General features: G+C 49.5%; 4 protein-coding genes across 4 annotated transcripts; 1 reads left to right on the top strand and 3 right to left on the bottom strand.

Moving 5' to 3' along the window:
* Nucleotides 1-1,091: 1,091 nt before the first annotated feature.
* On the bottom strand, nt 1,092-3,098 carry VTN00DRAFT_3154 (uncharacterized protein; the record flags this gene model as incomplete). Its single annotated transcript, XM_069429440.1, has 3 exons — nt 1,092-1,844; nt 1,899-2,770; nt 2,846-3,098. The coding sequence occupies 3 exons, from the start codon at nt 3,096-3,098 to the stop codon at nt 1,092-1,094; spliced, it is 1,878 nt and encodes a 625-aa protein (XP_069283147.1).
* A 1,015-nt stretch (nt 3,099-4,113) lies between these two features.
* On the top strand, nt 4,114-5,362 carry VTN00DRAFT_3153 (uncharacterized protein; the record flags this gene model as incomplete). Its single annotated transcript, XM_069429439.1, has 3 exons — nt 4,114-4,236; nt 4,322-4,808; nt 4,953-5,362. 3 exons carry the CDS (start codon nt 4,114-4,116, stop codon nt 5,360-5,362), a joined length of 1,020 nt encoding a protein of 339 aa, XP_069283146.1.
* A 1,031-nt stretch (nt 5,363-6,393) lies between these two features.
* VTN00DRAFT_3152 (uncharacterized protein) lies at nt 6,394-10,184 on the bottom strand (the record flags this gene model as incomplete). Its single annotated transcript, XM_069429438.1, has 6 exons — nt 6,394-8,656; nt 8,715-9,272; nt 9,333-9,357; nt 9,417-9,611; nt 9,663-9,727; nt 9,796-10,184. 6 exons carry the CDS (start codon nt 10,182-10,184, stop codon nt 6,394-6,396), a joined length of 3,495 nt encoding a protein of 1,164 aa, XP_069283145.1.
* Nucleotides 10,185-11,631: 1,447 nt separating this feature from the next.
* Nucleotides 11,632-14,267, bottom strand: VTN00DRAFT_3151 (uncharacterized protein; the record flags this gene model as incomplete). The annotated part of the gene is made up of 3 exons (XM_069429437.1): nt 11,632-13,965; nt 14,028-14,207; nt 14,265-14,267. 3 exons carry the CDS (start codon nt 14,265-14,267, stop codon nt 11,632-11,634), a joined length of 2,517 nt encoding a protein of 838 aa, XP_069283144.1.
* Nucleotides 14,268-15,539: the final 1,272 nt, after the last annotated feature.

Raw genomic sequence — 15,539 nt, 5'->3', positions numbered from 1 at the left:
TAGTCGACTAGCGGTCGGCGGTCGGCGACTACACACCTCACTACGCACACACACACACACACACACACACACACACACACACACACACACACGCACACAGCATGCAGATCGGTCCCCAAGAAAGGTTCTAGACGCCAGGAACCATACACCCGCCAAATTCTCTCTGCGTTTATTGCTTGTGCAGGTTTTGTCTGTTTGTTTGTTTGTTTGTCTGTTGTGATCTTTATGCAGATGCTTGAATATATGTCTACCTATTAAGCATCTATATCTATATCCCTGCCCTGGGATAATGCTGACACAGATATGGACATGTATTGGTAATTTTCTACTTGGTTAATGGATATTGCTACCTACTTTTTGTCTTAACCTGCTTAGTTGCTGCTTACACTGTATCTGTATCTCATCTCATTTGAGCCTGATGGTTTAGATAAATGTGTTTTTGTACCCTGCGGTGAAACAGATTGATAAAGACTTTTGCAAGTTACATATCACACCATTACCTACATAACTTGAATAAGTTTTCGCCTTTGTAGTTACAGTCCACCATATATACGGACTATAAATACAAAAGGGCAAAATCTTTTTTTGGGCTAATCTACAACCTAACCTAAGGTCTGACTAACTGTGGTAGTTTTCATAGAAATGGAATTTTAATATCTCCATCCCTACCTACTTAATATATAGGCAAGATTTTGTGGAGAATAAAGTATTGCGCGCTGAAATATCGCTGGACTACAAAAAGAGGCAATGACATTTATTTGTAATACTGGTGTTTTCTGGCTGACAGATGTCCTATAGTACATGCCTGACATTGTCAAATATGCATAGGGCGTGTGGCGTACACTGTACATACATGATAGGAACAATTCCTTGGTTCTGTACAGATGTCCTAAAGTGAAGCATATCGAGTCTATAAACATGGAAATCGTTGTATACTGTACCCCTGTCACAGCCCGCCCAGAAGGAGCCGTCCTCACCCAGCAACTAAACCCGCTTGTGTCGCTTACGGGATTAGTGCCGTAGTTGGATATTCTGGTCATATTTTGTCGGAATCCCAAACAGATCAGTGAGACCCGACTTCCCTGCACGCCCTATTCAACACCCCAAACCCCCAACGGATCCGATCCGCCAGACTTCTCCCGCTGTCTCTGCAGCTTCTTCACCCTCTTGACGAGCGTCCCGACAGACATCGGTCCGATCAGCGTACACACGCTAACAGCCCACACGACGACGAGATATAATTCTGTGTTGCTCGGCCTCTTAGATCCCGAGGAGTTATGCGTGAATACATTGTTCGTCTCTGCCACCGAAGCGATGAGGTACCCGATTTCGCCTCTCGCGACCATTGCCAGCCCCAGGATTGAGGCGGGGTAGAGAGAGCGTGGTTTCGGTGGGATGGCGGTGCTGGCTGATTCGCTTGAGGGGGAGATGGTGATTCTATCTGACTCAGGGCGGTTGCCCTCGGCATTTTCCGTTGACGCTGCTGCTCCCGCTGCGGTAGCTGGCCCTTGGGACTGTTCCAAATGTGGTACTACGTTGCTATCGCTTTGTCGATCGTCCTGCGACGCTTGGTTGCTCTGTTCTGCTTCGGCCTGGTTGCTCGGGTTCTGGGTCGCATCTGCCTTTTCGTCCTGCGCTGCTCTCTTCGGCCGAGCTGGGAATAGAGAGATCCCGGCTAAAGGCGCCGGTATGAGTTTCTCCAACGCTGGCTTAAGGGGGATCCTAATAAGCCAGAAACCGGTGATCACTTTGCCAAACGCCATGAGGATGGAATATACGATGCCGCGCCAAATAATGCCTCCTGTAAACATTTCTGTAATGGGGATTGAGAATCCGATAGATGCCTGCCACGTGTTAGCAACCATTTCTGGCGAATAATAAGGAGCGCGACAGCTCACGAAGAAGAAAGGCTTCAATATCCTATTGAGCGGCTCTTGATAGAACTTCTCGAATACTAAGCCGCCGGTAGGAGCGAATTCTCCTACTTTGCTGACCGGCCTTGGAGGAGCATTTCTTCCTGACTGTTCTGTTTCGGTAGTATCCATTGATATATGATCACGACATTCCCACGAGGGAGAATGTCTGGCTTCGTGCTCATGATGCACCTGCATCTCGATGACCTCTAGCGGCTTTTGGAAGACGCCTTCCTTCTCCGAGTTGGTGGCAGCCATGCCCGATGCTTCATCGAACCAGCCTATTACGGCTCCTGCAAGGTAGGCTGCGAAGAGATTTGATGTGCCTGCGTACACTGCACCAGTTACGAGCCCAATAAGGATGCATGTATGAACTAGGAAAACAAAGTGGAACGACTTCAATTTACGCGGAATTGGTATGTTCGAGGCGAGGAATTTGTTTAGTATCGGTCTGGCGATGAATCGGCAAAACAACAGCAATCCCAAAGCAAAACCAATGGAGACGAAAATGGGCCTGACAACGGTTGTCGCGCTGAATGCTCCCGTAGTGGCATTGCCGAGATTCGCAATGACCTGGACCATGACGAGTCCTGCGACGTCGTCCATGATTGCTGCACCGGTAAGTACCACACCAACTCGTGTTCTGATGAGCCCAGTGGTGCTAAGAAGGGTGAATGTCGTTCCTAGACTGGTCGTGCAGAGAGCTGCACCAGCAGCAAACGCTTGTAGTGGATTTGCTGACACAAAGGGAATGAGTATGTATGACAGTCCAATAGGGACACAGACTCCAGTGGTGGCCACCATGGCCGAAAACAGGAAATTTGCCTTTAACGATGAAAAGGAAGTTGACAGGCCTCCTGAAGCCAGGGTCAGCGGTCCAATATCTTGTTCTCTTTTGCTTTTCACCAAATATGGTTACTGGATATGCAGACCTTCGTAGACCAGCAGGATCAACCCAAGAAAGCCAAGCTGCTGGATAATTTCCTGGGCGTTTAGAGTGAGCCAGTTCCCGCCTGGCATACCCCAGGCAATACCGATAAACAGCTGCCCAATCAAACCGCAGTATATAAACTTGTCAAGCACAGAATTGACAATGTTGAGGACCAGGATAAGACATCCCTGGACGAGAAGTGTGATGATGTCCGGCTCATGATAGGGCAGGGATGCCTGGTCATCTCCCGCCATCCTCAGGCACTAAGGTAGGTTTGTACCTACTTAGAACTTAAGACGGACCGAAATTAAGCAAAATGATAGAAAGAAACTAAGTCGTGAATGATTCAATGGACTATTTATTCCGCTCGAGCCATTGAAAATGTTGAAATGGGCTGAACGTCGCCGACAAGCTGGTTAGTTTCGCCAGGACAGAAGGGTTCCGTCGGTACCGAAGTCCTGAGGTCACAATTCAGTCATAAAGTTCTAGCATCTTGGCGTTTCGAACCCTGGGAAGCTTGCATATGCCTAAATTGCACAGGACAAGGGGAAACATGCATATTATGCACATGAGACAACAAAGAAATGATTTCGAAGGCTGCACGGCCGCTTGCTGGTCAGAGGTCCAGCAAGACGTTAGTTCTGTGATGAAGTCCCCTTTGAGGAGATTGACGAGAGGCAACATTGTTTTCTTAACAGCTTTGGAACAGTATTCGTAAAAGGAAAAGTCTTATTGGCCATATCATCTGTCTGCTGGCACTTCTCCAAGTCCCCAATGCGATAGATGGAGGTCCACATTATGACATGTGTTGGAGGAGCATCGAGGTCGGTCTCGGCGAGGATCTCCCGGTCCGTGCCATCAGCAGTCATGTGATCCCGTCTTGGCATCCAGGGCTCTCTTCTACTCCACCACCAAGACGATGAGATGCTCAGCTCCGTAAACATCTCTGCTCTCCGGCCTGCGGTCCCAAGGACTGCTTTTTCGTCCGTACTCTGTGGCTGGCCACATTTGATGCATTCATCTATCGTCAGTGGCCACGTCTCAATATGACACTTGGCCGCAAGGAGACGTGACTGTCGGCAGAACTTCTGATTCCGTAGTAGGTAATACATGTACCTGGCGAGGAGCACACCATCATCACTCCACCAGGCCAACACCAACCAACACTGCTTATCTGTAAATGACTACATCCGATCTTCGCAATCTCTCCTACTGACTGTGGACACAGTTAACTGAATAAATGGCTGCTGGACCCTGACCACCTGGAATATGGCCAACCAACCGCCTTCCCTCAGCAGCATCCAGCAAAGAGTGTGGGAGGGAAAGCTGCCGCTGGAGATCGTCCTAGCCCCCTCAGAATGTCGAACTTACGACCAAGCGGACCCGTATATTGTAATTCTACCCTGTCGTTTTCTTTCCATTTCCTTTGTTGCACCATTCCCTGTATAGGCTATGATTCTCATTCGCATTGCTTCAGATATCATACCCGCGGGTCTCTTATCTCCCCTTCTTGCTACCCAGGATCCACGCATTCTTCTCATCATCACTTATTGAACCCAATACCCAGCCCCACGAGGGGTGGTTCTCGTTCGAAGGCGTGCCTCTGAAATGGCACTACCCGGTCGGCCTCCTGTACGACATCTATTCGGGTGCTGACCCTGCTTCGAAGTCTAGCGGAGGGGAACATCATCATCCTTCTCACTCGATTTCCGTGTCACGGAAGGATGGCGAACCGCACGACGATGACGATGAGGTCAGAGAACCCATTCCATGGCGATTGACAGTGCACTTCAGCGACTGGCCAGATGAGGATCTTGTCCGTCTGGATCCGGATGGCATAGTCATGCACGATGCCTTTATCAACAGTGTCAAAGAGGCGGACTTTCTTCGGAATGGCAATGCCAAGGGGATAATGAGCCTGTCGAAAGAGGACTCGTCCGGTCTCTGGAAAGCCGTGCAAGAACGTAAGTAGCTGCCATCAATTTCCTTTTCTTCCTCCTTTTAATCTTAATTATGTCTTTTATATGCCATTTCATTTATATTGTCCCATATTGTTACAACATGCCTGCATATCAGTCACCAGAGAACACCAGCTAACAAAAAACCAGACGACCTCCCCTCCTACCAACGCATCACCAACATCCTCCTTCCCCCTCCTTCCCAACCCTTCCGGAACGTCCCCATCCGGATCTTCCTCCCCCTCCCGCCCTCCTCCTCCGAATCACCCTCCATCAAAGTCGTCCAGTCCCCACTGCCCCCGTCTATCCCAACGACAACCTCGACCACGACCTCCAGCAGCACAGCACGAATCAGCAGCCCCAGCATGCATCCGCAGACGATCGGGTCCGTGCTGCATTCTCTACTACCGAACCTCTTTCCCAGCCGGAGGACCCCGATCCTCGCGAAACCGGTGCTGCATGGCGCGGTGGTGCCCATGTCCGCGCCGATCGAGGAGGTGGTGCGGAGTTCAGCGTACTGTGATGGGTGGGCGGCGATTGTGATTTGTATGATGGGGTAGCTTTTTATGCCTATCTCTAGATAGATTCTTAGTGAAGCAATATTAGTGTTCGTGGGATTAATTAATTATTTTCGTCACCGAAAGCCATACGAAGAAAATAGAAAAGAAAAAAGGAACCAGCCTTCTTGTTTCTTTATTCCCATACTTGCCTAAGAGATTTCCCATGGACTTCAGTGTTAGGTAATCCCAAGATGGTCGGGTAGGCTAGTAAACTATACCTGGTAGTAGGTATAGAGTTGAACCTAAATGAATGGGTTTTGGCCCTTTTGCTCTTTACCGTCCCCCATATGCCCGGACTATACATACTTACATACACAAGCGCCAAAACCAAAATTTAATCAGACTACACCGTCCCTGAGCCTAACTCGATTTCTGCTGTACATTGTCACCTTACCCACTCTTGCGATTAGTACCTATTTCCGCACCTTGTTCTTTTTGCGGTTCAAGTCTACGAGGATAACAGATCAAGTAAGTACATACATAGGAGGTAGGTAGTTACGTACGCAGCTAATCATGCTGGATGGAACGATGGTTCAGCCAGATAATCAGACAATAACAAATCATAAATCACAGCCATAATGGTGAGAGAAATTAATTTTTATAAATGATTCCTAGTCCCAGTCCCATCTGTTCTTTTCTTTCCCTTTTCATCGCACAAAAATTGAATCGTTTCACTTTTCCCCCCCTCTCGTCGATTTTTGTATGTATGTATGATACTGTGTTTGTTCACCATCTTCCAGATACCGGTCCCGCACAAGGTTGGTTCCAATGATTAGGTATCCAGTTAAGTATGTACATAGTAAGTTCCGGGAGACTCCGTCGCTAATACATATCGCCAGCAATAAAATCCCAATAACCACGTACACTTTGCCAGAAAAAGGAATCCCAAAAGTGAAGACGCCATTAAGCCAAAACACCGATGGTAGGTATATATATAGGAAAAAAAGAAGGGGGTATTAGATGAACAAAGAAAGGGGGAAAAAATTCGAGTGATTTCAGCCATAGATTGCGGACTGCAAGTTAGACGATGCTCATTCTCCCACAAGCGTAGACCCCCCAATCTCAGTTTCGGATTCCGAGCTGATATCCTCGATGATCGTCGCCGTGCTCCCTCTCCGACTTCTCACGGCAGGTGGCCGCAAACTGCCATCGTCGTCGAACCACAGCGCTCCAAAAGGATTCTTCCGGGCCAGATCGAACGGCGTGTCGCCATCGCCACTGCTGCCACCGTATCCCTCGTCGTCAGTGGTCGTCCCGATTGTGGGAGACGTCCTGATGGACGCGTCTGCCCCCGCGTCCAGCAGGATCCGGAAGATGGATTCACGGCCACGTTCGGCAGCGAGGTGCAGCGCCGTCTTACCATCGTTTGTTGTAGCGTTTACGGAGGCGCCGCGTGTCAGGAGGATGGAGACGAGAGATAGGCGAGGGACTGTGGTCATCGTGGCGAGATGGAGGGGTGTTTCGCCTAGGGCGCACATGGAGGGAGCGTTGATATCGGCTCCGTGAGCGAGGAGAAGGTCGATGTAGTCAGCGGTCTTGTCAAGTGCGACGTCAGGCGCACCTGTGCCGGTGAAAACAGTCTGGTGGAGAGGCGTCCAGCCTTGGCTGGAAGTCGCTTTGACGTTCAGTCCGCTGTTGAGGAGAATGTGGAGGATGTCCAGGCAGTCCTGGTTGCAGGGGGGTGTGATGTGGAGGAGTGTTTCGCCTCGAGGTGTTTGGATGTCGATTTTCGCTCCGCGTTCCAGTAGGAAGATGAACATCTCCTTGTTTCCGGTCATTGCTGCACATTGGAGGGGTGTGTAACCTTGAGATGTCCGGGCTTCAATGTTGGCTCCCTGGTCCAGTAGCTTTGCAGCGATTGAAATATTGGTGGACTTCCTGGCCTGTTGGTGTAACAGAGATTCGCCTTTCATATTCCACGCGTTTATATCTGCGCCTCCCATAAGGAGGAGATCAAACGCGATCCAATTCCTCGCACTCGCTGCAATATGTAAGGCAGTTGGGCCAGACTGTGAGCGAGACTCAACTTGAGCACCACGGTCAAGGAGCAAAGTAAGAGCCTCGCAGTTATCTGTCTTCGCTGCTAGTTGCAACGGAGTCCAACCTTGTTTGTTGGGCAAGTTCATATCCGCACCCCTGTCCAGCAGGAACAACAAGATCCGAGAACGTTTGTATTCTACAGCGAGATGGAGCGCTGTGCTCTTAGTTAAGACGTTCTGGGCGTTGATATCGACCTTGTTCTTGACCAGCAATGGAACAGTGGCTTCATCATGCGCTGTGCCAACGGCAACGTGGAGAGCTGGTGCGCCTTGTTTATTCGAGATCTCACAATCCGCCTGTCGGGAGAGGAGTAATTTTATGGCTTTCCGATGGCCTTGCACCGCTGCCAGATGTAATGCGGTGTCACCGTTTTCGGTCGTCGCGTTGATATCAGCACCACAGTCGAGCAGGAATTCCACCATCTCTTCATCTCCCCGATAGGCTGCGCAGTGCAGAGGAGTGACGCCCTGAGAATTATCCTGAGCGTTCACGTCCGCACCTTGTTCAAGGACGCGCTTTGCCTTTCCCGAGATACCAAAGTAAGCAAGACTATGAAGAGGGGTCCAGTCGTCTGGATATTTTCCTAAGCCTAGCTCACTCGGCATGTCATATTCTATTGGGGAATCCTCCCTTAAAGGAGGCCTCCTCCAAGAGAGCTTGTTGAGAAACGTCTTTGTCAACACTTGTATTGTCTGCTCAGCTTCGGCAAGACGTGCGTGATGGCCCCAGTAGGTAGCGGCATAATTCAAAAGACCGCCAGTAGACTTGCGAGGTGTACTTTCGCGATTTAGATAACAATTATCGACAACCTCGTCGGAAGAAATGGCAATAAGACAGGTCTCCGCTATTTCCTTTTGGGCATCAGGGAAGAATACTCTGGCCGCTATGCGAGTGAGGTATTCTTTTGCCGTCTTGTGAACAAGATGGACCGTTCCGGTAATAGCGTCGATGGTCAAGAGTCCAGCGGTGTCGGCCAGCAGTGTATGTTCAAACCAGATCGGATCAGGGCTGACCCTTCCATTTTGTGGCTCTGTTCTGGTAGCGCTTTTCAGCTCGGCAACCGTCAGGGGCCTACAGGCGTATAGGACCCAATATATATAACGATATGCATCCGTATTATGGTTGTTAGCGACCTGTTTCATAGCCTCACCATATGCCTCGTCAAGGCTCTCTGGTAAATGTAGGAGGGCTCTTTGCGCAAGACTGCTATCGTATCTAGCCAGAAGGTCCATCTGTAGCTGCGCCAGCAAGAACCTAAGAAACCAGTTAGCTATGAGCAGCCCCAACGAAAAGTAAAAGGATGAATACATACAAGCCATGGGATTTGTCCACTACAGAGTGGAGAATGTCGTCTGGCAGATCAGACACAGTATATTCCTCCTCCTCCTCGACGAGATGCGCAAGACCAGAGTCCTCGTGGATGCGTGAAAGGACATAACGGCCAATATCTTCCTCCGGAGCCCGGACGTTCACATAATTGATTTTATCAAGATTCTTAGCCTCGCGTAGGGTTAACAGAAGTTGCGTATGGTTTGGGAGCTTCTCAAGACGATTCAAAAGACGGTCCTTTTCGGAAACTTTGTCCAATCCATCAATAACAAAAAAGACTTTCGAGAATCTGTTCACCTCTGCACGGATCGCATTTTGGTATGCTTTGGACGATGCCATTCCATTAGAAAATGACTCTATATTATAGAGGGACGACGTCGAATGAGAGAGTGTACGCTTTCGATAGACAAGCTGCGCGAGAATATTCTGAAGGATAGTGATTGGCGTCTGATCTTTCTCCCTCTCGTTGTCGCAGAAAACAAAAACAACAGCGACGTCAGGAGATGTAAACGTCCTTTGAAGGGAATCGATGATGACGGATCTGCAATACATTCGTCAGTAAATTGTCCCATTTTATATTAATCTAGTTCTTGAAACTTACGAAAGAAATGTCTTGCCAGCCCCAGCTATCACAAGTGTCAGTCCGGAACCAAATGTCCAAACAGTAGGTGGGTAAGCAACATACCAGGGCCAAGGCAATATAGCGTTCTGAAAGAACCAAGTAACCATTGCCTATACTTGTCACTTTTCAAAAACCATTGACACGTCCCTTGCTGCCTCCTGTTGCACAAATCCGCAAGCGTGATGAAATCCTCCGAGGGGAGTAGGTCCGGAACTCCAAGAATATCGTCTTCGTAGCATGAAGTTCGTTTGGCATTTGCTATACCGGATTAGCAAAAACGAATTATGGCCTGAAATCGACTCTCCTCACCAGGTTCGACGTCGAATTGTCTTTGGAGACTGGTTCGAATGTCTCGATCTAGAGAAGTCCTCTCACTTTTCAAGAACATAGATTAGTCCCTGACCGCAAAGGTAATATGTCGCAAAAACCCTAGACAACTTACTCCGAGTCCGGCTGCATGGAAAGTATCAACAAGATTTTGTACTGCTCCAGCTTGGGAATAACTGTCTGCTCCAGGAGATGTGTCCTGAAGTACCGCATGCCAACACCACCAGGTTGAAAATATAGTTCGATGGACCTCAATGCCGCATCGAGCCAAACGAGCAGCTCATGAAGAGCATTGAGCCGCGATGCCTCGACGACCCATTTCTCCTCTGCCCAGCTCACGAGATCTTTGACGCGAAATAGGAGATCCAAGATGTCACAGAGTAGCAATAAAGCTGTCTGCGCGATCTCCTGAGAGTCTCTACCACCACCAAGGCAGCGTATGACCACGCGAGTCGACTGGATGGCCTGCGCGAGGCTCTCGCGGATGGCTGCGACGTCCGACATGCTGCACGTGCGAACGATCAGGACGAGAAGGACGCATGCATCCGTTCAGATCAGGCAGAATGAGAGAAGCAGGCAGGATTAAAATAGAGTAGAGGAACAATAAGGTCTTATTGTCAGGGATTTAGATAACCCGAGGCCCTGGGGCCGACCCTTAAAGAGAACCAAATTTGGCGGCGCTGCAGCCACGTTTTCCGCCCGCTGAATTGCCAGCCTCGAGAAATTCATCATTTGCTGGTATTGTTCCGCATGATTGTCACCAACCTGGGCCATAATCGCCCTGTTAAACGCCGACAACTCGCTCGGTCTAACCAGGTACCGCTGCAACGGGAACCGGTCGAGACCATTTGCCTTTCATGAAACAAGGACACCCCTGAAACAACACATTGCCATGAGCAACTATCACCCAGAATGCTGGTGTGGTTGGTCAAAGAATCCGGGGCAACATATCCAACAGAGGAGAGGAGAGATCATTGGTCTAAACTTCGCCAATAATGGCCGTGGAATTGCCGCCTCGTTCACTGACAAACCATGGTCGAAGACACTCCATGTCTGGCGACTGTAAGCGCCGGCCATGCATGCATCTTTGCTTTTCATGAAACACGCTCTGGATGTACAGTTGTCCAATGTCGATGACAGCGCTGGTCAGCACGAATGGTACATCCTCGAATCCATCACCGCTATTTTGTTAAAGCTACCAACGGGCTCTGAACAGTCGATCGACAACGGTGTGCTTAAGATACATGGCATGCAGCCTGTCGACCTGTGCTAGGTCAAAAAAACTTAAATTATTCTTGGTAACACAAGTTTAACCGCGCGTATGCCATTGGTGGCTTCTTACTTCGGCAATGCGTCAGGTAATCATATTTGGCGCGTTCTAGATTCCCAACCTCTTCAAGTTGGTGTTTCGAATCTTACAGTTGCAGCCAATAAAATACTATCTGGGTCAACAGTGTCATGAAGGGAAAACAATGAACGTGCTATCGTTCTCTTTTCACGGATAGTTACATAGCACATAGCTAAACCTTGGTGTTGGATAAGGTCCTGCAGACCTTGACGGATACATACAAAAGACGCGCGGTACGATATATCGTCAAAATGCCACTATAGATGTACTGTACGAAGAAGAATATAGAAAATATGAAAGCCGTAGTGGCAAAACATGCATTGGCATCAATGTGCCGGGTATAGAACTCATCTAGCTGCGCTAAATCCAAGATGAGGAAGCGTAGGCTGAAGATCGAACAAGAAGGCCCAGAAATCCACCCATTTCAAAGTAATGTTTGTACATCGAGAAAAGAGAAAATCGTTCCATCGTGAGTGAAGAAAAAAAAGGAAAGGAAAGGCCCATCAAGGGCGATCTGGTGGGATATATGTAGCTTATCGTTCAATATACATCAAAAGAAATGTAAGAGAGGTCAGGCAATATGCAATTGTAGTCAGGAGACCATTAGACAACATTGCCGTTGACCCTAACAGCCTCTCCACTGTCTTTGCCCCGCTTAAGGGCCTTCGCAAGCATCAGTTCTCGCATCCAGTCAATGCGTTCATCTCTCGTCTTCACGGCAAAGTGGTGTGATTTGCCGCTGTTCATGAACATGGCTTTCCGATCCACAATGGAAGCATTACCATTGCCGGGTGCCGGGATCAGGGAGAATGCGAACGCCGCCTCATCATTGACAGTGTCTTTACGCTTCAAGACTGTCTTCTTGAATGCTGCTGTCAACTTGGAGCTGGAGGCCACTGATGAGCAAGCAACAGCGTAGTCATCAACATCGATATATTCCAGCGCCTTGGAGTTGCGTTGAGAAGCTTGCTCGTCGGCGTACATAGCAAGCTGGGTACCCCTAAGAATAAAATGGTGATCCGCCCATTCGTGGCGCAAAAGACGCGTGGTCTTGCGCTTCTTCATCCAGCCGCTGTGGGTGATATCGTTCGAGTTGCGACGGTGACCAGGGCTGAACGGGCTGGGCTTGCAATTCGCAGCACGAGGAGTCCTTTCCAGATCCTCTGGTGTATCGATCGGGATGGACGTGTCAACTTCGTCGAGAGGGTCCAAAATATTGAAAGCTTGGACGCTCACTGAAGGGAGGTGTCTGCGGTGTTTTTCGGCCTTCGTCGAGGCAGGACGCGCGATGGGATCAGCCATATGATGGCGGTTGGCACCGAACCGCATATTTGGAGGGACAGATTGAGAAACTTCGCGTGCTACTGGGCCGATAGGTACCGCAGTTACGGGAACATCCATCTCTGAAAATGGGGTGTCATGACGGTAAGGGCTTTGGCCATACGGGTTCAGGTAGTAGGGGTTCTGATAGTGGGAATCTTGTCGGTAGAAATCAGAAGGAGACATGATGTCTGACCCATGAGGGAGGTTTTGCTGCTGCTCTGGTCCAGCAACAATGGCGTTTGGCTGGGCAAAAGGAGGCCTTTTCCTCAAGACTGAAGGCGTAACAGTGCGCTGAGCGGAAGGGTTGGCGGACAAGGTTGAACTGTCAGGCCGCTCATTTGCGGAAGGAATCCTCAGCTTGGGGAGGTGACGAAGGTTTTCAGCTAAAGAGGCGCTCGTCTTTATGGAACTTGGAGAGTCTGTGTCCGGTGATGGGAAGTCCTCTTTTGGCGGGGTCGCTGGGTCATTGACAGGATGCAACTTGCTGAGGTGCTGAAAATTGAGAAATTGGCGGACATTTTCCTGAGGATCACGAGGTTTGACTTCGTTGAGCTTCTCTTCGCACAGCCTAAATTGTGGGAGCTGAGCTGGTCCCAGGATATCTGACGAGGCAACAATAGAGGGTGTTGCATCTGACTTCGGGCCGTTGAGAAGATTTGGGGCTGTATCAGGATTTCCTGGGTCACCTGTTAGGATGGTTGAACCGCTGAGCGACTCAATAGGCAGGTCCTTTGCCAGGCGTGCAAGTTTGCGTTTCTGTTTCTGTCGCTTACGGCAGTCCTCGCCTTTAGAGCAATTGTGGAGCTTCGGTAGTATCTGCTCTATCGCCACGATGGAGATCGAATCTCCAGGACCTATATCCTCAGCGTCATCATGGCGACGATGACGGCGCCGCCGCTGGCGTTGCTTCATTGACGAGTCTGTTTTCTCTTCATCCGTTGTTGTGGGAATCGAGTTGCAATCGCTAGTCCTTGAAGTCACCGCTGCAGCGTGTGCTACAGGGGTCGGGCCTCGCGTGGGTGGATTTGACTGCGAACGCTGAGAGCCACCGGATGACATCATGGCACTGTTTCGAAGGTGCTGGATCGAGCTCATCAAATGATGCCGCTTGCCAAAAGAGTGGATATCAAGCTCCTTCAGATCTTCAAACTGGAGCTCGAGAAGTATCGACCCGGATATGTCGTTGATGAAGAACTTTTCAACAATGCTGTCATCAAATCCCGCCTGTTGCATCCACCTGACGACGTCTAGGGGAGTCCAGCTCCTAACTTCTGACTCGTCAAGCTCAGAAACTGCCTGGTTCAGGGAGGTGATCTGTGTTCCCTGTGTCTGCGTCTGTGCATCGGGGAATGGAGTGTCTCTTCTTTCCGGCTCAAGTTTCGATGCGGATTGATACAAAGGAGTTGTTGCACTGGTTGGTGTTTTGGCAAGGTACAGGTCTACATCGAGAGACTTAATGTCTGAAGAGTCCATGGACGATCTGAAGAGGTGCGGTCCGACCGGTCCCTCAACTGGCTGGTCGTCGAAATGGAAATGGAATGATGTCAAGCCAGTCGAGTGGGGAGTTGGGAGATCATCTGGTGTTGATGCAGTCGAGATACTCTCTGTCGCAAGCTTGAGTAGATCAAGTCAGTCCTTTGGTACTGGGAAATCTTTGCTGTGAAAGAAACACTTACGGAGCCAATGCTTCTCCGTGGCGATTCATCGTGATACTCTAAGAACTCGGCATCGAAATCATCATCCAATATTTCCGTTGCCTCTGAAACTGGACGAGGTAAAGATGTCCTCGCTGGAAGAAAAGCGAATTTATCGCCAGTTTGCAGCATCTGCAAACTTTGGTAATTGGTCTCAGAAGCCTGTAAAAGATGTTAGAAAACCTGAAGTGCAGTAACAGGATGTCGAAGGTTTCATACCATATTGCGAGAAGGAGCAGCAGGAACTGCTGCTGAGTCCAAGAAAGTTAATAGGCGATGGATTATACAAAGTCGTGTCAACTATCGTCGACAGCCTAGACTCGTCTCGCCTGAGGTGCAGGAAGCATTGACCGCCAGTTTGCAATGTGGCAAGACGGTGAGGATGGAGTGAGAAGGATGCTCCAAATCAAAACAAATATACACTTGAGATGACTATACAAGAATCAGGCTCAAAATCACGTTTGAATGTACACGATGTGGAACTGCTAAGAAACAGAGTGAGACGGGGTGCTTTGGGGAGTTTATGTCTCCTCCCGGGAATCTCAAGCCCGTATTAAAACGGCTCTGGAGGATACACGAGCAAGACTGGACGCTGGGGAGCGAGGCGATGTGACGAATTGCAATTGCAGCAGCCAGGATGCATCGACCGCTTGAAACTGGTCGGGGCGGCTGGAGCCACCGTTGCCCGGCCCATGCTGGTTGGCTGTCATGTTTGGGAGCTGGTTTTAGCTCATCTGGCGACAGGAGAAGAATTTTGCACTTGCCTGTGAAGCCGCTGAAGCCGCGTGCTCGTTGGGCGAGCTCAGATCCTGCATAATGCCCAAGTCGAGCACGGAAGGCAGTGTGACGAGAGCGGGTTAAGGAAGGCCGGTGAGAGGCTGGAGCAGCACGCCGCTACTGCGGGGGAGAACGCCTCGGCACAGTTCGACTGGCTAGGGTTGCTTGGGCGAGCAAGGATATTCGTCCAGTCAGCAGCAGCCCTGGGAGGCTAAAACATCTTCAGGGCTTAGGGCGGCACGAAGGAAAGAAAAAAGACTCGAGAATAATTGCCACTGGCTGGTACAAGCTGTGACAACCCTAATTCTCAATGCCCCCCTCGGCGGCACGCGTACCGTCGATCTGCAAGTATGCATGACAGAGAGAAACCAAGTTCAGCCGCTAATAGCTAGATCTCTCGAAAATCTTGATAAATATAGCTGTTTCGGGAGCAATTAACCCGCATTTCGCGATTATATGTTGTTAATTGTTCCTGAAATAGCATCTGCTTTTCCAAACTTAACAGCCATTAACTCTTCCCCCCACGTTTCTTACTCCCGCCTCCTGACTCCATGACAGCCGTCCACCAATAATCGCGAAATATAATTACGAATAATTAATCGGTCAAGGTAGGTACGATCCACGAGCCTCAAGGTTCTTTATCGTACCTATTAGCCGCGACAAGTATAGTCCCGTCACATCTAAACGACCAGTATCTGCGAAGTTACATCATTGAGT

The sequence above is a fragment of the Thermoascus crustaceus genome, assembly GCF_041956765.1.
Source record: "Thermoascus crustaceus strain CBS 181.67 unplaced genomic scaffold VTN00scaffold_12, whole genome shotgun sequence".
Lineage (NCBI taxonomy): Eukaryota > Fungi > Ascomycota > Eurotiomycetes > Eurotiales > Thermoascaceae > Thermoascus > Thermoascus crustaceus.
This window is presented reverse-complemented; position numbering and strand designations above follow the sequence as displayed.